This window comes from Camelina sativa, chromosome 13, assembly GCF_030686135.1.
Source record: "Camelina sativa cultivar CO46 ecotype springtype chromosome 13, ASM3068613v1".
Classification (NCBI taxonomy): Eukaryota; Viridiplantae; Streptophyta; class Magnoliopsida; order Brassicales; family Brassicaceae; genus Camelina; species Camelina sativa.
In genome coordinates this window covers 2,334,466-2,359,366 of record NC_141892.1, presented here as the reverse complement: position 1 = coordinate 2,359,366, position 24,901 = coordinate 2,334,466, and the positions used below count along the sequence as shown (strand labels likewise).

At 34.2% G+C, this 24,901-nt stretch overlaps 6 protein-coding genes, 1 long non-coding RNA gene and 1 pseudogene across 11 annotated transcripts; 4 read left to right on the top strand and 4 right to left on the bottom strand.

Annotated features, from left to right (window-relative positions):
- Window positions 1-2,195: 2,195 nt before the first annotated feature.
- Window positions 2,196-6,081, top strand: LOC104734637 (cytokinin riboside 5'-monophosphate phosphoribohydrolase LOG7). Its single transcript, XM_010454253.3, has 7 exons — window positions 2,196-2,509; window positions 3,650-3,747; window positions 4,188-4,218; window positions 4,543-4,642; window positions 4,754-4,824; window positions 5,326-5,469; window positions 5,558-6,081. The coding sequence occupies exons 1-7, from the start codon at window positions 2,402-2,404 to the stop codon at window positions 5,651-5,653; spliced, it is 648 nt and encodes a 215-aa protein (XP_010452555.1). The 5' UTR covers window positions 2,196-2,401; the 3' UTR covers window positions 5,654-6,081.
- Window positions 6,082-7,464: 1,383 nt separating this feature from the next.
- On the top strand, window positions 7,465-8,179 carry LOC104737861 (E3 ubiquitin-protein ligase NLA pseudogene; annotated as a pseudogene). The gene is made up of 2 exons (XR_015578564.1): window positions 7,465-7,735; window positions 8,000-8,179. The product of XR_015578564.1 is annotated as an E3 ubiquitin-protein ligase NLA pseudogene (transcript).
- A 97-nt stretch (window positions 8,180-8,276) lies between these two features.
- On the bottom strand, window positions 8,277-9,338 carry LOC147929131 (uncharacterized). Its single transcript, XR_015578186.1, has 2 exons — window positions 9,165-9,338; window positions 8,277-8,694 (listed from the first exon to the last, which is right to left on the bottom strand). It is a non-coding gene; the product is annotated as an uncharacterized LOC147929131 (long non-coding RNA).
- Window positions 9,339-9,483: 145 nt separating this feature from the next.
- On the top strand, window positions 9,484-10,228 carry LOC104734635 (uncharacterized). The gene has a single exon (XM_010454250.3). The coding sequence runs from the start codon at window positions 9,652-9,654 to the stop codon at window positions 10,129-10,131; it is 480 nt and encodes a 159-aa protein (XP_010452552.1). The 5' UTR covers window positions 9,484-9,651; the 3' UTR covers window positions 10,132-10,228.
- Window positions 10,184-11,727, bottom strand: LOC104734636 (HVA22-like protein j). 2 transcript variants are annotated; one of them, XM_010454251.3, is made up of 6 exons: window positions 11,274-11,727; window positions 11,076-11,174; window positions 10,914-10,970; window positions 10,772-10,835; window positions 10,492-10,677; window positions 10,184-10,386 (listed from the first exon to the last, which is right to left on the bottom strand). In XM_010454251.3, exons 1-6 carry the CDS (start codon window positions 11,303-11,305, stop codon window positions 10,330-10,332), a joined length of 495 nt encoding a protein of 164 aa, XP_010452553.1. In that variant the 5' UTR covers window positions 11,306-11,727; the 3' UTR covers window positions 10,184-10,329. The 2 variants fall into 2 exon arrangements, with proteins under 2 accessions (XP_010452553.1, XP_087337783.1); XM_087481657.1 differs by lacking the exon at window positions 10,184-10,386 and having other exon boundaries at window positions 10,492-10,711; window positions 11,274-11,472.
- A 3,852-nt stretch (window positions 11,728-15,579) lies between these two features.
- On the bottom strand, window positions 15,580-16,488 carry LOC104737859 (protein GL2-INTERACTING REPRESSOR 1). Its single transcript, XM_010458113.3, has 2 exons — window positions 16,348-16,488; window positions 15,580-16,270 (listed from the first exon to the last, which is right to left on the bottom strand). Exon 2 carries the CDS (start codon window positions 16,264-16,266, stop codon window positions 15,901-15,903), a length of 366 nt encoding a protein of 121 aa, XP_010456415.2. The 5' UTR covers window positions 16,267-16,270; window positions 16,348-16,488; the 3' UTR covers window positions 15,580-15,900.
- A 3,868-nt stretch (window positions 16,489-20,356) lies between these two features.
- On the bottom strand, window positions 20,357-22,567 carry LOC104734631 (uncharacterized). Of its 3 annotated transcripts, XM_010454245.3 has the most exons (5): window positions 22,439-22,541; window positions 22,092-22,122; window positions 21,901-22,008; window positions 21,137-21,299; window positions 20,357-20,606 (listed from the first exon to the last, which is right to left on the bottom strand). In XM_010454245.3, the coding sequence occupies exons 1-4, from the start codon at window positions 22,456-22,458 to the stop codon at window positions 21,150-21,152; spliced, it is 309 nt and encodes a 102-aa protein (XP_010452547.1). In that variant the 5' UTR covers window positions 22,459-22,541; the 3' UTR covers window positions 20,357-20,606; window positions 21,137-21,149. The 3 variants fall into 3 exon arrangements, with proteins under 3 accessions (XP_010452547.1, XP_010452546.1, XP_010452545.1); XM_010454244.3 differs by having other exon boundaries at window positions 21,901-22,127; window positions 22,439-22,567; XM_010454243.3 differs by having other exon boundaries at window positions 21,901-22,122; window positions 22,439-22,538.
- On the top strand, window positions 22,540-24,884 carry LOC104734634 (uncharacterized). Its single transcript, XM_087481656.1, has 8 exons — window positions 22,540-22,779; window positions 22,864-22,966; window positions 23,064-23,168; window positions 23,310-23,395; window positions 23,525-23,769; window positions 23,867-24,056; window positions 24,167-24,353; window positions 24,446-24,884. Exons 1-8 carry the CDS (start codon window positions 22,727-22,729, stop codon window positions 24,755-24,757), a joined length of 1,281 nt encoding a protein of 426 aa, XP_087337782.1. The 5' UTR covers window positions 22,540-22,726; the 3' UTR covers window positions 24,758-24,884.
- Window positions 24,885-24,901: the final 17 nt, after the last annotated feature.

Below are 24,901 nucleotides of genomic sequence, written 5' to 3'. Positions count from 1 at the left end.
AGTTAGGATGACAAGGTGAAAATTTACTAGGATTTGCATAGAAAACAAACTTCTATGATTTTACCAATATTCGAGTCTATATTGTTGTTGGTCAATTCCACTTTTCAGTTACAAATATATTCAGAAACATTTGTCGGCCAAAAAGAAAAGTTAGGAAAGGTAACAAGCACTTTTAATTTCTCTAAGTTAAAACTGTATTGTTAATCTATTCTATTCTAATGGTTTTGTGTTGCTTTGGTCTTCAAGTCTAAGAAGCATCATCCAAATTTGATGCGATGTAAAAAGGTTTAGTCAAAAGATGCGATGTAAGGATCATCCAAGTTTTGTTGGATGATTACATCAGCTGACAACTGTTATATATTCAACATCTCTTTTAAATATATGTATGCCAAACTAATAAGTAATTATTATATATATATATATATATATATTTTGCCTCTACTTATGAAACTATACTTGCTTGGTTCATCAAAAGAAAAAGGAGGATGTTCATTAATCAATAGATTAAGATCAACTACAAGCCGTTTACTATATTCTTCAACGCTAAAAATATATCCCCTTGCTTTACAGAGATTGCTCTAAATATCAAACTAAATGGAGTTTTGTAAATATTTGATGATTTTATTCTGTTGTTCATATTACTAACACACACACATTTAAAATGTAATATACGTGTGACAAAGAAATTAAAAAAGTATATAATATTAATCTAAAAAATGTGGGTGTGAAATGTGAATACGCGGAGGTACTGTTGCTTTAGAGGGTTGAAAATTGATAATGACGTGAAGAACTAAATAAGTGATATACGAGACACCTCGCCAGACTTTGAACAATAAATCCATTAATCAAACAAAATTTATAATTTGTTTCAGCAAAGAATGAATTTTGTTTTTCTTAAACGGCTGGTGACCAATAAATTGAAGTAAGAAACTATATACTATAGATGACCAAAAAACTATAAATGTCTTGCGACGTTTGTCTATCATTCCAAAGTTTCCTAACATTTTCTTTTGCAATGCAAATTTCAAAACCGCGAACGAAAGGAATACAAAACAAAACGGTTAATTTTTACTTATTTGACTATCTATCCTTTCCTCTACACCAATATAGTTAAACAAGAAGCAAATCGAAACCAAATCAGATCAATGAGACAACTTACAATATCTTATACATATAATATTCCAAACATCGATTAGAAAACTGACCTCTTTCTTCTTCATGTGGTTGTCAAATCTTCAACGTGTATGTAGATTATATTAAATGAGCAAATTGCAATATCTTAGCTGTTTTCTAAGAATTCGTTGATCACTCAAAAAGTGAATACTTTCTATGTTAGCATTGTTGTAATTATATAAAAGATGTTCTTCTAACTTATAGTTTTTTAATAACTTATAAGGGTTCACACATGATCACATTCTATACAACATAGGGATGAAGTGATAGTTTAATTTGACAGCAATGGATGAAATCAAAATATAGAATGGAAGTGTGCAACCATCATAATTATGTATGATACAAAGAGTTTTTATCTGTGTGTACATATTAAAAAGAAAATGTTGAATTTAAAGTCCAAATTACTTCTTCCTAATTTTTGTTAGAAGTTCAAAATTCCTTTTAGCAAAGAAAAAAATTAAGACATATAGCTGTTCCTACAAATGAAATAGAAGACCAGTACACGAGTGGTTCTGTACACTTAGATTTAGATATCAAAAATGGATCAGACCGATTTCATTCAGTATCCAACAAAATACATAGTTTTTGGTGAGATGGACATTACTTAGTTTGAGAAAAATGAAATGTTCAAATTAAAACATGATCCACGAATCTGGTTGCATTGAACTAATCAGATATAAAATCTGAACAGATCTTCCAACCTGTGATAGATCTTATATAATCCTTCCACACAAAAATGAATAAAATAAATCTAGAGATCATATTATAAATCACGGCCGTATACAGACACAAAATGACTTTTCAAAACATATCTATTATAAAACAATACTATACTAAAATGTAAGGAAGTTGTAATAACCATACTATAATAAAAAATGGTATATACACAGTAGCTGGATATATAAGATATAAGTATTTTTAAGCCGTGTTTTAGAGTTTCTACTGGAATATTCAAACTACAAATTAAAATAATAGTACTCCAAAAGATAGGTTTAATTCTTCGCAAGAAGTGAACACAAAATAAAATAGAAAATTAGAAACATTAGGAGAATAATATTTAATAACAGGGGAAGGGCATGGGAATCGCATTTATAGTCTCCTTCTTCTCCTCTATATATATAAATACTACTAAACACAATTCCGAAGTGTGGTCTCATTCATCATAATAATCATAGAATTTAACTTTTAAGCTAGAGAGAGAGACAAAGAAAGAGAAAGAAAGAGAGGGATGGAAGAGACAAAATCGAGATTCAAGAGGATCTGTGTCTTCTGTGGAAGCAGTTCCGGCAAAAAACCTTCATACCAAGAAGCTGCCATCCAATTGGGTAACGAGTTGGTACGTTCTATCTTCAACTTTTTCTCTACTCACTCACACACATATATGTATATTTTATAGTTTATATGTACATTCATATCCACAACTCAACACAAAGATACACTCTTAATCATCTTCTTGTATTGTTGGTAAGTACTTAGCTTTTAAGATATCTCTCTCTTTTTCTTTTTCTTTTTCTTCTTACTAGTTGTTTGCTAAAAAGACTGATTGATTTAAAACTATATGATGGTATTTAATATGAACTCAAAAGATGAAGATTTGATTTGAAATATGAACTGAGAATCTTTCTTTGAAACATTGGCTATATGGGGTTTTGATTGTGTGTTGCAACGAACAATGATGAATCTACCAAACGTGTGGATGCTGATTTTCAATTTTTTTTTGAGAAATCGAATTTGTGCTATGGTTTATTGTTGTGTTATTGGCATGAGAGAGAGGTGACACAATAGTAGCTTCTACTATGCTTAGCTGTAACCCGCCTGTCACTCGAGCAGCACTCTTGCATGATCTCTTCTTTAAAGATTTTTTTTTATTTTTTATTTTTAGTAAGTTTTACATTATTACACACATATATCTTGTTTTTCCATTACTCTGGATCTCTGAGGTTTCCTATGATTTTTCTTAAACCTATAACTTAAGTTTCCAAGTATAACCAATGATTTTGTTTACGGGGAAGATAAATAATAATGACAGTTTTTTCTATTGCCTCGAGGGAGACAATAAAAACCAAAAAATGTTCGTTGGAAGAATAATGACTCTATGTACAAAGCGTGTGTTGTGGGGTGTACTTCTTCAACAACACAAAATATTTTAAAAATTAATACTAATAATTAGAACCCCTACTTTGTAGAACTAAATAGTAGTAGTAGTATTTGTGAGATTGATCTGTAGGTAATAATAATAGTATTAATAGGATGGTGACCATTGAGATTAGGATTGATGATGATGAGCTATTTTTTCCTTTTTTCTTAATTGAGATTTGATATTTGATGTGGTTGCTTCTTTTTGGGGACGATTGTGGGTTTGGGTTTGTGACACGTGTTCGTCTTTCATCATGAAAACTCTGTTATCATCATAAATAATGCATATATATTATAATAATAATAATTAAAGAAACTGATGGTGTGAATGTGGTTGAAGGTGGAGAGAAGGATTGATTTGGTATACGGAGGTGGTAGCGTGGGGCTTATGGGTCTCGTCTCTCAGGCTGTTCATCATGGTGGTCGCCATGTTCTAGGGTTTGTTCTCTCTCTCTAGTATATGATGCATTTGCTAGTTCCAAGTAAACCATTACTCATCATTGTGTTTTAAACATTTGACCGTTGATTATGACTATCTACATGCATGAAATTTGTCGCATGGAATTTGATAATTGATTAATCTTTGGTTATGTGAAGAGATAGTTGATTCTAATTAGAGAAGCAACATAACAACGACAAAAAAGGATCTGTGCATGTTTCCTTTGTCCAAAAAGTGGCTCTTTGCCTTTTAAATTATTTACTAAAATTAAGCTACAACTAGTTCTCTCGTATGTGTGTGTTTTGTTTGTGCTATGAGAGAATCCCGTTTCAATTATCTATACCAAAATGGTCAACTATATTAATTAATTGTAGATGGACATCTAAACCGGTTTCGGTATGCATTGTTATTAACCGGTATATTCTTTTATTTATTGTAGGGTTATTCCAAAAACCTTGATGCCAAGAGAGGTATGTACCAAATAAAGCTCTATTGAATGAATCTCTTCTTTTTGTTGGACTTGGTATTATATATAGTATTATTGAGATAGAAATTGCTTTGTAATGATCTACATAAAATAGTGGTAGGACCAAAAAAGGAATGATTGAGACTTGGAGCGTTTTTTGGTTTCCTTCACGATACATCTCCTTGACCAAACTAATATATTTATATGTAAAATCTACAATATAAAAAAGACCATGCAATATATAATAAATAAAATATTTTGCGGTGTTCACATTTTAGAGGCGGCAATAGAGAGAAATATCTAAAAAAGTGGTGGTATCAATTTGTAGATAACCGGTGAGACCATCGGAGAAGTGAAAGCCGTCGCTGATATGCATCAAAGGAAAGCTGAAATGGCTCGTCAAGCTGACGCCTTCATTGCCCTACCTGGTATGTAGTCCCAAGTTTTGTTCAGTACTAATAAAAAAATCAATTCGATTATAGAATTTGTGTTAAGTCTAAAATATGTTGAAATCAATTTTCTTTTTCGTAAACTGTTAGGTGGGTATGGTACGTTGGAAGAGTTGCTGGAAGTCATTACATGGGCTCAACTCGGAATCCACCGTAAGCCGGTACGTAATCAGGGAAATTAAAATTAACTTTTACGAATTATATATAATTATGATGATATGAGCTTTTGCATTATTGTTATGAGTTACGACCGGAATATGCGTGTTGAATTATTCTCTTATTAAAAACCTTCGACTGTTTTTATATATATAATGTTCGGTTTAATTTGACTGTATAAAGATACAACAAATGGTTGCATATGGTACGTCGTAATAATCACATGGAATCAGATGCCTTCTGAGATTCTTTATACCTCTTTAACTTTTTTTAGTTTGTACTATTCCCATTTAAAGGTTTTAAATTTAATCGTACACATTCTATAAGCATGTAATATGATATTTGGATGAATATAAAAATGGATGTGTTGTCACGACGTACGACTACATAACCCCTGATTGTGAGACCGGAAGCTTCCGATGTCGTAATCTTTCTTTTATACTAGTAGTACCATTAAAAAATATTTGGTGTCTAACATTATTTTTTGGTCAATTATTAATTGACAGGTGGGTCTTCTTAACGTGGATGGTTACTACAACTCGCTGTTAACGTTTATAGATAAGGCTGTGGACGAAGGATTTATATCCCCAATGGCTCGTAGAATCATCGTCTCTGCACCAAACGCTAAAGAGTTGGTTCGACAACTCGAGGTATGAATGATTTTACTACATTCTGATAGAAGTGACATCGAATTCGTGATTTGTTAGACTCATTTTAGTACACTAAAATGTTATGTAGGAATACGAACCGGAGTTCGATGAGATAACATCAAAACTGGTTTGGGATGAAGTGGACCGGCTCAGTTATGTACCGGGTTCGGAGGTTGCTACGTAAAGGATAACATTATGGGGGAGTTTATTTTTTGGTAAAAGTAAAGCAGTGTACAGCGGAAATTGAAGTTTTTACCTTTTTAACATCCGAAGGAAAAGGTCGGAAAGAAGACAAAAAAAAAAAAAAAGTATTGGGGTCGTTTTGATAACATTATTTTGTAGGGGAGGTTAATGTGTGAAGTGGATAAACCACGTGGGTAACTGCTAACCGCGTCTGTACCAAACCCCATCATCCCCACTTGTCTTTGTACATTTTGGTTTAATGGAAAAAGAAGGATAGGGCTCTGTATCTCAAGAAAATGACAAAACGATCCTTTTCTTTTGAATATTTTTTAATTCTATAATTATGTTTTTAGTTCATCTTCTGCCTAATGTGTACATTTATTTGAATAATTCAATTTCTTTTTCTATTTCACCAGATAAATCGCATACGTGATACGATAATATATTTTGGCCATTAGTAAGAGTATAGAGAATATTCCGAGCTAAACGTATACGTAATATACAACATAAACTAGTTGTCGGCTAAAGATGGAAATTCATTAGCTTTATGAGCACTTAAGTTTATTAAACAAACTATTCATAAAGTTATTATTCAAATCCAGAGACCTCACATGCTATTTTTTTCTAATATTTTCTGCCAAGGTAAAATAAATACTCTGCCTTTGCATTATATTCTAAACTATTTTGCCCAAGTGAAAGAAACAATCACACAAACTAGGTAAAAGTAAAACATAGAAAATATATTCTGCTACAGTCAAAAAATACTCTGCCTCTCAGTGCAATGCCCATCTACTTATATACTGTATATGATTTAATCTATAGGGCTTGAAAGTTCTTGTCATTAAGAGCATGTGCATCCGCGTGTATTTGATGCGTCTTTCAGTAAAAAAATTAAAATTTAAATAGAAATGAGACAATTATCAAAGATACGTTCCTTCAAATGGGACGTATTTTTCTCCGTCTTTCATTACACGTGCCAACCTCTGCGTTGTTTGTGTGTTTGGGTAGGGGGACCCCAAAAAATCGAAACTTTCTCGTTCATTTGTTTTCTCTCCGAAGGGAGAAGAATTGGTTTTGTGCTCTGTTTTGATAAACGAATTTGATTTTGACAGAGTGAGGCAGAGAGAGACAGAGAGAAAGAGAGAGAGAGATGGATTTGATTGCGGGAGAGAGCTCGAAGAAGATCTTGAGGAAACATGGATTCAGGTCGCTGAAACTGATGAGTGTGGACATGGAACAAGAACTCGGTAACGAGCCTGAGCCTTTTGGTGCTGATTATGGAAGACTCGATAATGGTCTCGTCTACTATGTTCGTCAAAACTCAAAACCAAGGATGAGAGCTGCTCTTGCTCTCGCCATTAAAGTCGGGTTAGCTCTTCTTCTTCGATTTTGACGACATTTGAATTTGATTTGTTTCTTCATTGATGAATTGAATTTACTATTTATTGAGTTTTTCTCGCTGAGTTTTAGGGTTCTCTCTTTTGTTCTGAGTCGAATTGTTGATTTATTTGATCACTATCTATGAATTGTTTGTCCCCGTTGATAAGCCTGAATTGTTATCTCCATTTTAGCAGAGTTCAGTTCCGAGGAATATGAAGATGTATACGAAGAAGGAGAAGAAGTCGATCCTGAAGATCTCAAATACGTTAACGAGATCAAACGGGTTTGTGATTCCCTTTGCAGATTTAGTTGAGTGAAATTGTAGATAGTTGAAATCAGAATTAATTGTGTGTGTGTGTGATTAGGTATTGGAGCTTCTCAGGAAGGTTCTCAAGAAATATGTACTGTTTGCATATTTTTTTGTCCTGCAGATTCATGAGTCTAGGCAAGGACAATTGTTTAAGACACAAGTCCAGAAAATGCGAATCGAGATCCTTCAATCACCATGGCTCTGTGAGCTTATGGCGTTTCACATCAATCTGAAAGAATCTAAGAAGGAATCTGGAGCTGCTTCTCCTTCTACTCCTGTTCATGCACTGTTTGATGGTTGCTCTTTGACGTTCGATGATGGGAAGCCTTTACTCTCCTGCGAGCTTTCTGATTCCGTAAAAGTTGACATTGATTGACTTGTTCAATATGCCTGGTAAGCAAAACTTTAAACGACTCGATAGAATCTCTATGTCAATAAACATGTTGGTTGACTTATTAGTATTCTTAATTATACAAGGTAGTTTCAGCCTCTAGGGATAAAGTCTTAATTTTGTCGTGTCGAGGTGCTGTTCCACTCTCCTCTGGAAGATTTCGTTTCAAAGACCAAGTCTTTTTCTAGCATGTGACTGAGAGATACTTACGTAATGCTAGGAATAGGTCTTGAACTGACGTATTTTACAATTGATGGCGAAAACAGGACACGGTGTTTGATCCGATAGCTCTAACATGTGGTCACATATATTGCTACATGCGTGCTTGCTTTGCTGCATCAGTAAACGTAATTGATGGCTTGAAAACCGCAGAGCTAACTGAAAAATGCCCGCTTTGCAGTGAGGTTAGAATGGATGAGCTCAATATCTTACTTAAGCGAAGGTAAATGCATATATGCAACCAATCTTCTTATAGTCTTTGAAACCTGCCTCTTAAGATTTGAGAATATCTGTGGAGAAAACTAAAAAACATGCAATTGCAGCTGCAGAGAAACATGCCACACTCTTTGGATCAAGTTCCTTAGGCAACAAGTGCAAAAAACAGAGTTTGAATTTGGGGGACCAAAAACCGTGGGACAGCAATACTGATACTATAAATAAGAAACTTTCAAAATAATAATATTAAATTTGGGGGACCAAAAACTATTGGACACCAATGCCCATGGTCTAACATCAACAAGGTCTGTTTGCAGCAAACAGAGTCGGGTTTTCCAACATAAAATAAATGGGCTCCTGCAATACTCTCAGGCCTCACCGCCTCAGCCCACTATCAATTCAAGCAAATAAGTCCATGAAGTCTTCCACTCCTACAGTCCAGTCCCACCAAAAAAATCAGAGGAATCAGCTCTCACGACATCACGCAAGCAGAAGTTAGCGATGTCATCTGCATCACCAAATCTCACTGCAAAAGGATCAGAGTTTCAGTTTTAAATTTAGCTCCTGACAAAGTGACAGTGTAGGGCAAACAAAAGTGAAGTCCAGTGGGTAGAAACATAGAATCACATACGTTTTCCCCACTCATAGAGTTTCACCTGAAACCATAATAATAAGTCGATTACCAATTTTAGCTTCAGGATTGACCTTCGGTGCCTCTTTGAGTGCGTAAATTAGGGGAAAAAAAAATGGTTTAACACTTGTTAAAGAAGGTTCAAGGTTGTATGGAGTTGGAGTAATAAAGTATTGACTTATTCTGCTATGGTCAAATACTCTGGTTTAAACTTAGGTTATGATACTTACTAATAAAGAGCTTCCCAATTCCTCTACAGGGATTGACCTTAGCTTACGACACTAAGTCACTAACTAACTAGAACTCTAGAAGCAGCATAAATGGTTTAACTGACACATGTTAAAGAAGGTTGACACAATAAGTACCTTGAACTTGATGAACTCTTGATAAAAAAGAACTGCCTCGAGCGATTATGCACCCTTGGCAAAGATTGATTTAGGTGATAGTGAGTCGGAACGGTTCCTGATATGTATGACTCAAATTAAAAAGACTAACTTAATTATTAAAAGTATAGGAAAAAATACATGATTCTTTAGGTTGGTTGGATTCCGAATATATTTCCCATCTAATCTTCACATTCAAATCTTTAAATCTTACTATAAAAATCTGTCCTTATAGTTTTGTAATTTTGTCTCTCTTCCAACCAAAACAATAATTCAGGAAAAAATACAAATAAAAAGAAAGTAAACGTCTCTCTTTAATAATAAAAATAAATAAAATACACACAAAGATAGTGACAAGTGTTCAAATCATAGAGTTCAATAATTGAACCTCCTTCAAACATAACTCAGAAGAAGAACAAAACTCAATCAGCCACACATATTCACATAAACCCAAAAAGAGAAGACTTTAATGGAGATTCCGCCGTCACAATCTCCGGCAACACCACTCCGCCGTACAAAATCCATCCCCACCATGACGACTTTGAACACTCAAGAAATCCCTTTCGACATCGCTTCAACGCCGCCGTCTTCCTTCGACTACGACCTGATCACCACAAAACCATCTTCTTTCGTGGCCTACACGTCTCTCAGAGATATCATCTCCTCTTCTTCTCCGAGTAACTCGTCGCTCGCTTTACCGATGATTTTTCACGGTAGCTGCTCTCCGGTTATTTCATCATCCGTCGGAGATATCTCGATTCGTAACCGTCTCGTTAAGCAAGCTGCTCTGTCTTATCTTCAACCAACGGCTTTGACTTCTTCCGACGATTCTCCTGGTTCTCAATTCTTCCGCCGCGTATGGCTTCAAATATCCGCCGGGTTACAGTTATTGAAATGTGTGTTTGATTGGATTTTTCAGTCGATTCGTGTTCCTTTGATTGTCAAATAGTTTTTGATTTGTGAATACATTCTTGCATATCAACTTTGGAAATTTTCAAGAATTGAACACAAAACTGTTTGATATTACAATAAAAAGTGTTACAAAATTGGTTTGGAGATTGCAATTTCGGTGAACCGTCGGTTTACAATTTGGTTATTGAGATTGTGGGATTAGAAGTAGTAGCTGCACCTTCTTCTGCTAACAGCTTTAACGGAGGAACATAAATGTTTGTTGTCTATCTTTTGACTTTGATCGGTTATTTTTCTGCAGACAAAACACAAGTGAATGCAGTTTGGTAAGAGTGGTTTATCTTATACAGCAAATTTTGGAGTGTGAGATTGTTGTTGTTTCTCTTCTTTTTTTTTATACCTTATCGATGACGAATTGTTGTTGGAGATGCCTAAGGATTTGGAGAGTCCAATGGTAGCCACATTGCCATAGTTGAACAATAACTAAATGTCCTCTGGTCCTTAAAACAGTGATCCCCTGATCGATGTCTGATTGGTGCTTTGACATGTACGGACATACTAGTGTTTCGTAGACGTAGCTAATTCCCTGTTAGAAACCGGAGAAAAAGGAGAAAGAAAGACTGGTTTTTGTGTGAATTAGAAAAACGAATGTTCATGAGATTTGTTTGCTTGCATCGTACCTGTGATTTTGGGTACCATAGATAGATGAGAAGAGCGATTTTGATCTCGCCGTAGAATGGTAACCTGCGAGATGAATCAGAAGGTTTTGTTAACAAAGAAACAAAGTGATGGGGGTTTATAAATTTTGCTACTAGTACTAACCATGATACAGTGATGTCTCCTATCCTTTCAAACACTGTAAGAAGACCAACCAAGATCCTGCAAACCGAATATATGATTTTTGATTAGGATTTAGGAGAATAAGATTCCTTATCCATTACAAAAAAGGAATCTTCTTTATCTCACAAATAGTAAAAGCTTTACCAATATTTGCACCAGTATCTAAGTTCGTGAATCTCAAGCTTTTTCTTTTCCACGCTTTTGTAGCATCCATATGCTGGGTACGCGTAACCCACAAGCAATCTACAAAAAAATTCCGAAAATCTAAGAGAGGGAAGACGAAAATTGCCAAAAAAAAATATTACAAAATGAAGGAAGGAGAAGAGATAGAGAGGGTCTCACATTATGATTCTTGTAATGAAGTCTCCAAGCATCTTAGATCAACTAACAGAATTTAGTGTTAAAGTCTTGAATCAAATCCAAAACCCGGATAAACCGGTTCGTTGAGAGCATAAGAAAAAAAAAAAGAAGATACCAAATAAGTTTTGGAATGAGATTCAGGAGGAACTGCAAATGAGAGAGAGCGTGAGAGATGATAGTTAGATTGAAATGATTAAGGAGATGTGGGATAAGAAGAGAAGCAAAAGGAAGTTTGGGATTGCTTCAAAAAGAAGCTTCTTTTTTTTGTTTTAAAAAGAGTCTCTCTCTGTTTAGGAACGTAACGTTGCATTTCTTGGGATGCCGATTTTTTTTGTTCTTCTGCCAAAAATGTTGTAACCGTTTTGCGTCAAGAGTGTAGAAGGTTGACGAGAGAAGAACACTTTTATTGTTTAGTAAATAGTATATTGACTCTCATGAAATATACAATAGGGATTACACATGTTTATATAGAGAATAGAATGATAACCTAATTAACCTACTTTCTATAATTAAAAACCATCGTAATTATTAACAAATATACTCAAGCTACTTCCCAAAAGTATAAACCATCGTAATTATTAACAAATATACTCAAGAATATTATATCCTTCTATAAAAACCAACCCGAATTATAATTTTTTAAAAATATTTTATACAGGTGAAAATAAATTACTCCGTAATCATTAATACAAAAAAAAAAAAAAAATCTACAAATATATGTAGGAAAAAAAACTCATATAAAGTTCACCGTACTGGATCGAGTAAATACTCTTTTTATATGAAGCTATAGGCCCAATGAAAAGCCCAAAACGATATATACTTAGGTTAGAATTGGATTTGGCAATTGGAGGAACGTCTAGGCAGAGGAAGGTCTTCTGGAGTGACTTTGTTGTTGGTAAACAGCTTTCATTATTATTTATTAGCTTTGCTACATCAGAGAGCAAAAAGATCACACAAGAGAGAATAACATATTAGCCTAATAAATGGCGTTTGCTTTGAAACCTCAGGTCCTGGTTATTAGAATCTCTCACTCTCTTTGACTAGGAAGTATCCAAACAGTGCTCTTCATATATATAAATTTATTATTAGTACTGATTACTGTTGCGAATGTTAATGTTTAACATCTAGTGCTTTTACCCTTCTCTAATCTATGTATTTCTATACAAGAAATTAATAACAACAATTCAAAACTTTAATTGTCTGACAGTATTGCTCCCCATATAAATTGATATGAAAGCTGCCAGTGAGACTTTAGAAGAAAATAGGAGATATACAATAGAAAACTATCGAAGCTTAAATGTGTACTGCCCTCACAATAAAGAACAGCATCATAAGATTTCAACTACTCAAGTTTAAATGCATTTGAAGACGCAATAATTAATTGATTAAGTAGAAAAAACACATATAGAGATTGGTCAAATTTTTGAAGGTTTTTTTTTTTTTTTTTTTTAAATCATCTTTTAATATAATAGTATATATTTGAAAATCAAGCTTAGGGCTCGGGCAATAATAACATCCGGCTAATTCAATATAAATGTGATCATAAACTCTATATATTAATAATATATTTAGATCACTACTTGTAATATGTCATCTCTATTCACATATTGTATGTTTATGTTGTCGACAAAAAAAAAAAAGAAGAAGAATGATTATGTTTTAAAATTGCTGATATATAAGTGGATCCAGATACCTAATTTTTCGTAGATATACATACGACTGTGACTAGTCAGCCCTCCTCCTAATATAACAAGATCATGGGGCACCGAGTTGTGTGGGCGAAGACTTTAGTACGTGGAACTGAGTGGAGTACTCACCGTCGAGATACGTATCTAAGTAATACAATTATAAATTATCCTAGATTATATTTGTATTTAGACATATCCAACGAGTCTGAAAACCCGAAACTAATTGATTATGGACATATCATTTTATCCTTCAACAAAACATACAAAGTACGGATGGATTTTTGCATGCTTTTTTCGTAGTATATGTGAACGTGCAATTGCATGCGAATTGCGATAATAGTTTTGCGTTGTGTATTTTGTTGATCTAATTCCTCTTGGTCCTCAAATATCTTAGGTGGGCCTCTTCCTTACAAATGGGCCCACACCAAATCTACTACTACTCTTGTCTCTCTCCCTCCAAAGGCCAATTTATATACTCGTCTTTACATCACTCATGGCTACTCGTCGTCATCATTGAAATTCATACATATACTCCTCTGATATCCACCATGAGTATGATTAGATGACTTATTTAGTAGATGGAACTAGTAGTTTTAACATGCAAGAACTGCAATATCCTAATTCTTCATTTAATCATAAGTCGTAAGAGCAAGCACATCGGTTGAGACTTTTTTTTGGTCCCTCACATTTAATAATAATATTTAGAAGAGAATCGATACAACCAAAGTCTCGACAAATTTTTGTTCTAACCCTAGAGAAAATAGAACATCCAATGAGAACGTAACACGCGTCGAAGTGGACGACCAAAAAACGTCCCGAATGAAGATACGGTTCTTCAAATTTGGGCTTTTTTTATTTATTTTAAATCCAAAAAAAACGGGGGACGGCCCAAATCATCACCGATGCACATGGTCTAAGTCGTAACCACTCTTCGTTAATTAATGGATGACTCTTCAGCAACCTTAGATTCGTATAGTTTTAGTCGGACCAGAGACCCAAAGGGTATAATGCGTTAACGAATAGTCTATGAACCAGCGTTAGAGTTCTCTACAAATTAAATAACCTATCTTTACAAACGTTGCACATCAAGAAACTAAAAAAAAAATGTATACACTTTGGTTGATGTCTGTTTCCAAAAACCAAAACGATGTTAATACTATCTAGCTGGTTTGGTTCTATGTGGGGTTATAAAATTATGACTCTATGAAGGTAGAAACGTTAATCAAAGCAAAGAACCGGCGATAATTGAGAGAAAAGGAGAGGTAGGAAGTAAGAATTGAATAAGGGAACATGGAGCTTTGAAAGATGAGATTACTAAAATTGGAAAGCGGCAACAGAAAGGTGGCATTTAGTGAATGATAAGAAGAGAAATGGAGTTCCTTCTTTTAAAGACATGGCAACGAGTGTAATGACCCCCCCAAAACAAAAATAAAATTTAAAAAATAAAAATAAGAAGAAGAAGAGAAAGAAAAGAAAAAAAAAATCGTAGCATCATCATGATGATCATGAATTCATGATAATAATAATTATATTTCTTCGTTTCTTTGAAGAGGTGAGCGAGAAAGAGAGCAATGAAGGTGGAATTAAATTCGTATTTATAATCTGACGTAACGCTCATTACAATTCTCAACTGTCTCAGTTACTATTGCATTTATATTTTGGTTTTAATGATCTCTAAATCTTAACATTTTGAACAGCTGTTACCAAAAATATGTGTATATTTATATACAAAAATTGAAGCACCTTCCTCTGTTTTTTATTTATTTTTAATTTTAATGCTCTGAACTACTTTCCTCTTTGATTTTTTTAACCAGCTTTCATCTCTTTTTTTCACTCTGTTTGTACTTTCTTCGTCGGCATTTTTTTAAGTTTTATATAATGTTTTGTTTCATGTTTAGAAGCACCTAATCTAACTATGTTAGTTTTACAATTTTTATCACCTTTTTTGCAAGCTAGTTTTTCTAGATTTGTCTGTTTTTGTCTTAAATCAAACCATGCAATTGCTCAGGACACAATCTAATTATGGATTCTTTTGCAGGAAAAGGTAAAAAGTCAGTTTTTTTGTTAGGCCTGTGATCAGCTTGCAAACTCTGAAGACTTTTTGAATGAACAGAGATCTATCTCGAGTTAACATAAAACAAAAATAAACATACATTACTTTTTCAAAAAAAAAAAAAAAACAAGAGAATTTAGGGGGGTTTGTGGGCTTCAAATGTTACCAAGTGGGACCAGATAAGGAGTTCTTGTCTAATCTCTAACCAATTTTTGATTTTACCATTCTTTCTATCTTCTGAACTGCTTTTTCAACAAGTACAAGGAATCTATTTAGTTTTCTCTTTACTTTTTTTTTTTTCATTTTGTTATGGGGATCAGGATCAAGCTACATCTTTCACAAGTCAATTTTTTTTTTTTTTACATCTCCCTTTTCGTGATGTGTAAGCAATCTCTCTGCTACGCTGAGAATGTCTACTTTTGTTATAGTCAACAACAACAACACACACACACACAAAACGTCTAATTCTTTTATACATCCAAGAATCAGAGTATCAGCATGAAACAGAGAGAGAGATGCTTAGCTTACTTTTAGACATATCCTAGAATACGAAGACAACGACACATGTTTTCACATATATATAAAAATTCTTCTTCCATTAGAGAACTCAAATGGTAGAAAAATGTTGAGAAAAAAGAACAAGAAAAGTTAGTGCTATTCGCGCTCCACTCTTTCTTTTGAATAGGTTAACCCTAATTTCATCTCCTACCTTCTCTTCTCTGGATTTTAGAGTGGAGCGTGATTAGCACTACTCTCATAAAAACAACAGCTACATTCGCATAAAAAGAGAGGGAAAAATAAATAAAAGAAAACTTAACATTAAAAAAAAAAAGAGACAGGATTTTTTTGATTTTACTGATGATCTCTTTCAGTTCCTTCGAGTCTTGCGACCAGATGAAGCAGCAGCGTTTGCGTTTGCGTTTGAGGCGTTTTCGTGGAGGAAATCAAGAAGAACGGTGCTTTTGCATTTAGGGCATTTAGGATCGTCTTCTGAGAGCATAACGTACATGAGACAACGAGGACATCCGACAAGAACCATCGAGGTTGTCTCTGGACTTGTCGAGTATCTCACAGACGGCTCATCCTGGTTCATCTCCGACGAGACGCATGAGCTTGGCGGTGACGTCGGTGAAGTCGTCGCAGAGCGGGTTGGAGATCGAACCATCCTCCTCTGGCTTGACGTAGGCGGCGAAAGATTCAGCTTCAGTTCCAGCTTCGGACTTCTTCGACTCATCCTTCTGTGTTGAATTGAATTGGTTCAGACAAGAAGAGAATTTATAAGTGGAATAAAGTGAGTTTTGGTCGGAGAAAATACCTTGAAACCTGCGGACTGAGGAGAAGGGTTTCTGTGATCTCAAAAGACTCTGTTACTTGACTCACAAAGAAGAGTCTTCTGTCTTATTTACTGGTGGTTGGATTGCTTCAGCTTAGGCCTTTATATACAAGAAAGAACACATAGAGAAAATATTAAAGAGGTGATAGATAGATTTTTCATTAAGGCTTTAATTTAATTATGAGTGAGAAAGGACTGAGAGAGAAAGAGAGAGAGAGAAGAATCATAAAGATTTGAATTGAAGTATACTACTACTAGTTGATACTATCAGATGGGTTAATTGATGATTTTAATGCCTCAAGACTCAAGAGTATCGAATTTTAATTACTTTTCTTTTCAACTTCAAACCAGTAATTTAATTTTCTTAAATGTATTTAATAAATACACAAGAAAATCTGTAGATTTCTTGCAGGAATCCAATTCATTGCATATTAAATATGGAGGAGGAAAAGAACAAGAAAGGTGTTTATGGCTAATACACAGAAATCAAATTAAATACTCAACTGAACAACCATTATTTATTTTTATTTTCTTCATAAGAGTTAATATATGGAACCAAGAAATTAAATGGCAACCAACTTGAATTAGATGTTTATACTAGTAGTAAAAGTTGAAAGAAAAATCATAGAAGTAAAAAAAAAATGTACAGTCAAAGAAATTAAATTGAAATTAAAGAAACACAAACAAAATTAAATGGCAAGATACCAGAATTGGTACAGAGAACCCCAAATACAAGCCAAATATATATATATAAAGGTGAACCACCTCCTGGCCTTTAGTTTTATTAAAAGTTTTATGAGAGGGGGGACAAAAGTATAAATTATGCAACTTCCGAAACTACCCATCACTATTTTCTTAAATCTCATAATTGCTTTTTTTTTTTTTTTTTTTTTTTTTTTCAATTAGAGTATATATTTTTGGCTTGTTGAAAGTTTGGGGACAAGGAAGAAAACTGAAGGATGAGATGATGATGAGAGACTTGAGAGAGCAAAGTGATCATATAAACCCCATCATCAAGTGTATTAGAGTGGGTCCGAGGTTTGGTAGTCAAGTTTCTTAGTTGAAATATGAATAAACAGATATGTGGGTGGATCTTAATTAAGCTCTGATCAATTGTGTTTATCTGTTATATATCAAATCAGTTGATTAATTATAGGATTTTTCACTTTTCACTATACAACTACAAACCTAAACCAATAGTTTGTGAGTATTTCTAGAGATTTTGAATGAATATGTAAAGTGCTACTGTTCTTATACAAAACTTTTATATGGTTGCTTGTTCTATTATTCTTGATTGTTCACACAATTTTTAAAAATTCGAGTTGATAAAAATGTTTAAAAACATTACATGCTAATAAAACAAAAGTTTGTATTAATAATAATACAAACTTTACAAAATATGAAAATAAATACAGCGATGCCGGTTAGTAATGGCTATACTACAAAATTACTTAGCTTCACACCCAAAGCAAAACTAGTATTCGTAGCGTGACTTAGTTTCCCATGTGAAGTTATTTAATGAAATTTGGAAGAACGTTTATTATTATTTTACTTGTTTAATAAATAGGCTAACAAATTAGGATCTTCTTTTTTTCACAACTTTAAATAAAGTAGTATTTATAATCGTAAGAATACAGATACAAAATATATATCCAACTGCTAGTATTATGAAAGTTGACAACATTACAATTAATTCCATTTAAATAAATTTAATACCATGTTTGGCTGGATTTACCATTAATGTTAGGCCCGTATTTATCAGTATCAATATCTTAAATTAACTAGTTTATCATGCTTAATTAGTCGTATACTACATCAACCATATAATCCACAACTAAAAAAAACAAATCGATGTAAGAATCTTAAATGAACTAAAACATACAGTATAAAATATACTATAGTTTAGTTCGTGTTGATAATATTGTTGTTGTGTTATTTTCTAGATTCAAATCCTATAATGATAATGTTATCGAATGTGTGGGAGATGCGAGAAATAGAATATGTGTTTAGGATTTGGGTGGGACCAATTTTTTTTTTTAGTCTTATAGGCACTTAGCTTAGCTTCTTCCTCGTAAATCTACTTCTTTGTTCTTTGGTCCCATTTTGTTATCTTTCTGTTTTGGCCCAAAATAATTCGACTTTATGTAAAGGAAAAGAAGCTTCGAATTCGTTTCGTCCTTATAACAATAATATGATAATCCGAGTGGCTAAGTCAAACAACGGGTATCGTTTACAATATATAGCAGTTTTAAACTCTATAACGATGTCATAACTTTTGTTAAAAATAGATTACATATATAATCATCAAATCATGGATGTGTGCACTGCCTAGTGAATGGCGTGGACTTATTTTCGTTACAGATATTTTTGTTTTAAACAATTATAAGATTTGTTAAAAGAACTATAATTCATTATCTGCAGTTTATACATATAGTCTCATTCTAACTCATGTTTTTTTTTACAATTTCAAGAAAACAAGCAAAGGGAGCATTAACATTTCGGCTCTTTTCATTAAATTGGGTACCCTAATTGCACCAATCAATGTGCAACTTGATATCACATGCATCAAATATCATACTATCATTGTGAAGATCGTATCTTTCAACACAAGGACAACAAATAAAACAATCTTCTTAACAAATTACTTGAGTATATATTTATGTATTCTCTCTTCTTAGTTTCTTTTTGTTTTTTACAATCTATGAGATTATCTTTAGTAACAATGTTTCAACTTTCAACCAGTTGAGCAACTGAATTGCCTTGCCTCTCAGCCCCATCTATAACATTGGCAATAAAAAAACTATTTAGTTGACTTGTCGAATTAATAGCATTCGTGTAAATGACGTGGGAACATTTAAAAACACTAATGCTGACTTGTTTTTTTGTTTTTGTTTCTCTCTTTTGGTAAATTAAGAGTTACTATTGCTGACTTTAGAGATTAGTTATTTAGTTTTTCCTCGCTCATCGCGTCAAACAAGAAGAATAAAAAACCAACGTGATCTCACCAAATGTAAAGGTTTTTAAATCGAACCGTATTTACATACTTTTAACCCCGGTCAATATTTTTGTTAAGCGTTCATATGTTTGCCATAAGTGATATGACCAGCACAACATACAAACGACATTTAATTAGTTGTAAGGCTGTTCTTTCGCTAAACGTTGCGGCATCGACAGGTAAAGAAGAAAAACAGCATTATCGGAGAGCAAAACATACAGAGATGAGAGAGAAGTGTCGCAGATGATGAACGGTGTTGGAGATTGATATGTCGTTAATATTTTTCAGCGATCAATCCGATACCGTCGTGACTCAACGGATGCCATCTGCGACTCATTTAGATCTGTAATTTTCAAGCCCACGGTATCGTTTAACATTACTACTATTCCGGTTGACACGCCGTTTCAATCTACCGCTGCCGCAGCAGCAGCGTTTACCAAAAGAACAGCCTCTGTATCGTTACTTATATCGATAGGCAGCCCTAACTTGAAGCATCCAAAGAATTAGCTTTTAGGTCATATTATCCCGAATTCTCGATTTATAGTATAACGTAATTGTCCCCTATATTGTTGACAATTCATGCATATGGGAAGTACGTAAATAACGAGCGTAGAAAATGGGTCAGCGAGAGGAGGATCATAAAGATTGAAATGATAACAACGGATCTATTTCATGTGGTGTAAAACTCCAAAACTCTTTAATAATTAAAAGTCAAAAGATGTTATCAAGAAATTTAACATTTTGAGTTTTTGGGTGATTCACTACTATTTGAATAGTTAAAGTAAATAACTACAATGTTTGATTATTTCAAACTTTTTTTTTCAAGATTATTTTGATCATCAACCTCCAATGGATCTATACATATACTGAAATACAATTTTTAGATTTGGGCACAAAATACCCGGTAAGTAAAATTTTCTTTAGTTTTCGCATCTTTCTATTTTTTTTTATTTTTTTTGTTTGCAGAATCTGGTCTTTTCATAGAAGTCCAAGTTATTGAGTCGACCAAGTAGTCCCGCACTTTCAGTATTATGATAATAATGCAAGAAAATGAAAAATAAACCAAATGGCATGCCTTTGCTTTACATACATACTTGATGTACTTAAAAAAAAGACCATTCTTTTGTTTTCTCCTTCAAAGTACATAATTTTCAAGAGTAGTGCTTAGAAAGAGGGGCTATGGTATTAGATTTGATCAAGAATCTGGATTTACGCTTAAGGAAGGTTAGAGAGACAAAGCTTCAATCTGCACACACACCAAAAAAGTGATTCAGAATACAGTACTGATCAGGATCAAGTAGAGTGAAACCTTTCATCTTCAAGCAAATTTGTACTTTCCCTTCATTATATCTCTTGCCAGCTTATAATAGTTCTCAACTACCACTCTTAACACTCTCCTGATCTATTGACACTTCTGAGGTAAAATGTCGAGACAGCAAGCAAATCAAATGTGAAACATGATGAATGTAGCTGATCATCTAACAATTAAAATTTATATGGAAAACTAATTTTAATAAGCCTGGCCCAGATAATAATATAGAAAGCATGCGCCATACTGTGCCTTAAAAATATCCAATATAATCAATAGGTATCTCCTAATGCATCACACTAGTTGGCACTTAAATTCTAGCCATCCATATCTAATTGATAGGTAATGTCAAAATTCATCAATAGAAACTGTTTAGTCAATTAATGCTTTCAATCAAGCATCACCATTTCACAGTGGTTTCAATAGGAAAGAAACTGTGAAACATGTAACAAGGGAAAACGATATACCTGTAAAAATGGATTAAACACCTCTTAACAGCAGCTGATCAAGCTCAGTTTCTAGCTCCCTCAACTCAACCTGATTTTCATTTCGGCATTGCAGCAACTGCCTCCTTAGATCTCGAATCAGCTCATTAAGCTTTTGAATTTTCTTTTCTTGAGAGAGTATTTTCTGTCACAAATATAATTCATATTATCATTAGATCATACCATGAAGTATATCCTTTGACAATCATATCGTTTGGAGGACTCAAGATTGGGATCTGCAAAGAGGGATGAGATGAAGCTGGAAACTAGCCCTTAATGTGTTCCCAAGATAAAACTGAACTCGCATATCAGAAAAAAGCATATCACAAAGTTGTCACAGAACCACAAAATGTGGAAATTTGACTAGTTATCAACTAACTACTACATTTATGATAAACTTTAGAGACCTTAAGGAGATTATACGACTGAGTAGCTAAAGTGATATGTAAGAGAATGCAATGGTCCGTTTTTGCTACTTTTTAAGTTTTGCAAGAAAAAAAAAAACTGCAGAGTAAGACAGACAGTCCACAGTGACAAGAAACATGAAGAAGCAATTAGGACAGTGTTTCAATTCAACATCTAGCGAAACTAATCAAGTCACTGAAACGAAATGTGTCACTGATAAGGCATTGGACAAACAAAGTATCAGTTTTTAAAAACTCATCTCCATCCTTAGGTCAACATACACAACAATTCTACATTGTTTTAATTCTACCAAAGAGTAAGAGACATGAATAAAGACAAACCTTTTCATGCAGAGATTCTTTGCCTTGTGGTATATGTTGCTCTTGATCTGAAAGAATCAGAGGAGGACTAGTCTCAGTTTCACTATCAGCTTGTTCATTCCACTCAAACTGAGAAGTCAACACAATGAACATAAGAACAAACAAAAGCACCCACGATCTCGTCATCTTGCAGGATAAATATGGTTCTTTACTTGATATTTTTCTTTGTCTTGACTTAAAAGCCTGCTCTAACATAACAAAAACACCAAACACCACAACTCATATAAGAACTATAGAAAAGGCTCCATATCAATCTTTGAACATTCAGTTTACAAGAAATGCAGGAAAAGGATGAATCTTTCACATCTAATTGATGAAAGAAGAACAATTTTACTGCTCAAATTAAAAAAGAGCTTAGCTTTGCTATTTTTGTCAAAGTCAAAACAGACCGAACACAACAAAAAAAGTATTCATACAATACAAGAACTGTAGATTCGATAAAAACAAAGAAGAATTGCAATCATCAAGGGTTTGTGCAAAACATCAAGATAAGGCTCACCAGTCGAAATCTGAAAGCATGAATCAATTTGTGCTCCTCGTCTTCTCCTCCTTCAGTCTCTCTCTCTTCTTTTTGAGTTTTTTCAACGAATACACAAATAGTCAAAAAGTTTGTATTTTTTCATCGAGATTAACGAATTAAAAGTAATGGGGTAAATTAAGAATATTTCAGATAATTAAGGGAGTGAAATTGTAAATATCAAGAAGCAAAGAAAGATCAAACAAAAAATAATAATAGAAGAACAGAGTGCGAAACCTGCCGGAGAAGAAGAAGAAGAAGAGAGGAATAATGGGAAATTCGAATTCGTCATCGGCGAATCCTCGCTTCACTTCTGCTTCAAGGTCTTCTTAAAAAATCTCACCTTTTTAATTTCTCAAATTGAATTCGATCTTATTCAATTGTGTGTTTGTTTTGTTTTGTTGCAGAGCTTTTACTCAGAAGAAGCTCGAAGATCTCAAATCTCTATTCGCCTCCCTCGCTTCCAAGTCTCAGAGCAATGACCAATACGTATCTTACCCTGCTTTCCAGGTTTTGACGAATTTTATATGTCCTTGGTTTATGTGGTTTGATTAATTTTGAAATTTAGCCTCTCACGATGTTGTGTTTGGGATTCGATTTTGCACAGGAGTATTTTGGTCTGAGTGGTTCTTTAGGAGAAAGGATCTTCGATATGGTCACTCAACATAGGAAAGATGATAAATTGACTTTTGAAGATCTTGTTATTGCTAAGGTTACTACTACTTGTCTTTTTTTCTTGTGAGCCTCCTCTCATTGTAGGATTCAACACTGTCACGAAGCTACAAATTGCAACTCCTGTAATCCAGAGTCTAATTTTGCTGTGTTGAACTTCAAATCTTGTTGCTTTTTTCAGGCAACATATGAGAAAGGAACTGATGATGAAATTGCTGAGTTTATATACCAGACTTTGGATGTCACTGGCAATGGGGTCTTGACAAGGTAGCTTTCTATGATCTTGTGAATCGAGGCTCTAATTTGGTCTCTTGATTCGGATAGAAATTGAACTGAAACTCTCAGGAGTAGATTGTTATGCTGTGAATGTGTGATACATTTTAGTATTTCCTTCAGGTCTGATTTAGAGTCGGTACTGGTGGTGATTTTGAAGAGTGTGTTGTCTGCTGAGAGTTCTGATGCGGAATCAAGTGATTACAAGGAGATGGTGGATGCGTTACTCAATGCTGCTACTTTCTCTAAATCTGATGATGATGGTGGTTCTGGAAAAGGAATGACTTTTGCGGATTTCAGAAGCTGGAGCTCACACGTTCCAACTACCAGAAAGTTCCTTGGAAGCTTGCTTATGCCCCCCGGTCCAGGTTTATTCTTTGTCTTCTCTCGTTCTTGACTTATTTGACAAAACTGGTAAACGTTCTCCTAATTTGCATGTTGTTATTCCCGCTGAACCTTGTATAGTGAGACCTGGATATCAAGTCCCGAATCTGCTTTATGGAGATGGTGTCGAATCAGACAGGCTATTGTTGAAGAAGGAATACGCTTGGCATATCGGAGGAGCTCTTCCTCACCATGAGCTTGTAGAGTGGAAGCTGCTGTATCACAGTTCCTTACACGGTCAAAGCTTCAACACATTCCTTGGGCACACATCGTGAGTGTCTTTCAACTGTAGCATCATTGTACCTAACATTATCCTTGCTTGCAACTTTGTCAAAATCAAGACAGAACTTATTTTGGTTGCTAATGTAAATTATCTTGCAGAAACACTGGTATGTCCGCATCTGTGTTAATCATCAAAGACAGAGAAGGCTGTGTGTATGGAGGATACGCCTCTCAACCTTGGGAGAGGTACAGCGATTTCTATGGAGATATGAAGTCTTTTCTTTTCCAACTAAATCCTAAAGTAGCCATTTACAGACCAACTGGAGCAAACACCAACATTCAATGGGTATATATATATGACTCTACAGACACTCTGTTCCTACTATATATATGTGAATGTGATTAAAAGCATATTCTAACATATGTTAACCTGCGCAGTGTGCTACTAATTTCACATCAGAGAACATTCCAAACGGCATAGGATTTGGAGGAAAAATCAATCACTACGGTCTGTTTGTATCAGCAAGCTTCGATCAAGGCCAAACATTTGAATGCACAACGTTCGGTAGCCCGAGCCTTTCCAAGACTAGCAGAATACAGCCAGAAGTCATAGAATGTTGGGGAATCGTTCAAGCCTCAAACGAACAAGACAGCAAACATAACGCCATGAAAGGTACAGTTCTAGAGAGGTTTAAAGAAGACCGCAACATGCTCAAACTAGTTGGCATGGCAGGCAATTCGAATGATTGAGATTAAAATACATCTGAGTGTTCTTACTTTGTGTGTACAACTACATTTTGTATCAATAAGAGTGATGTATTTAACAATTCAAACCAATGTGAGGAAGCATGAGCCAATAGATAACCTACATTTCATCTAGGTTCTCTAACAAAG

Excerpts from the sequence above, each read along its gene's own strand:
- LOC104734631 (XM_010454244.3), bottom strand. The coding sequence starts at position 22,065 with ATGACGAGATCGTGGGTGCTTTTGTTTGTTCTTATGTTCATTGTGTTG. Across the intron at positions 21,300-21,900 it reads AAGAATCTCTGCATGAAAAG|AAAATACTCTCTCAAGAAAA; the intron begins GTTTGTCTTTAT and ends TATTTGTGACAG.
- LOC104737859 (XM_010458113.3), bottom strand. The coding sequence starts at position 16,266 with ATGAGTCGAAGAAGTCCGAAGCTGGAACTGAAGCTGAATCTTTCGCCG.
- LOC104734637 (XM_010454253.3), top strand. The coding sequence starts at position 2,402 with ATGGAAGAGACAAAATCGAGATTCAAGAGGATCTGTGTCTTCTGTGGA. Across the intron at positions 3,748-4,187 it reads GGTGGTCGCCATGTTCTAGG|GGTTATTCCAAAAACCTTGA; the intron begins GTTTGTTCTCTC and ends TATTTATTGTAG. Across the intron at positions 5,470-5,557 it reads AGTTGGTTCGACAACTCGAG|GAATACGAACCGGAGTTCGA; the intron begins GTATGAATGATT and ends AATGTTATGTAG.
- LOC104734635 (XM_010454250.3), top strand. The coding sequence starts at position 9,652 with ATGGAGATTCCGCCGTCACAATCTCCGGCAACACCACTCCGCCGTACA.
- LOC104734636 (XM_010454251.3), bottom strand. The coding sequence starts at position 11,305 with ATGCTTGGAGACTTCATTACAAGAATCATAAT. Across the intron at positions 10,678-10,771 it reads TATGGTACCCAAAATCACAG|GGAATTAGCTACGTCTACGA; the intron begins GTACGATGCAAG and ends GGTTTCTAACAG. Across the intron at positions 10,387-10,491 it reads AACAATTCGTCATCGATAAG|AAAAATAACCGATCAAAGTC; the intron begins GTATAAAAAAAA and ends TTTTGTCTGCAG.
- LOC104734634 (XM_087481656.1), top strand. The coding sequence starts at position 22,727 with ATGGGAAATTCGAATTCGTCATCGGCGAATCCTCGCTTCACTTCTGCT. Across the intron at positions 22,780-22,863 it reads CGCTTCACTTCTGCTTCAAG|AGCTTTTACTCAGAAGAAGC; the intron begins GTCTTCTTAAAA and ends GTTTTGTTGCAG. Across the intron at positions 24,354-24,445 it reads CAAACACCAACATTCAATGG|TGTGCTACTAATTTCACATC; the intron begins GTATATATATAT and ends TAACCTGCGCAG.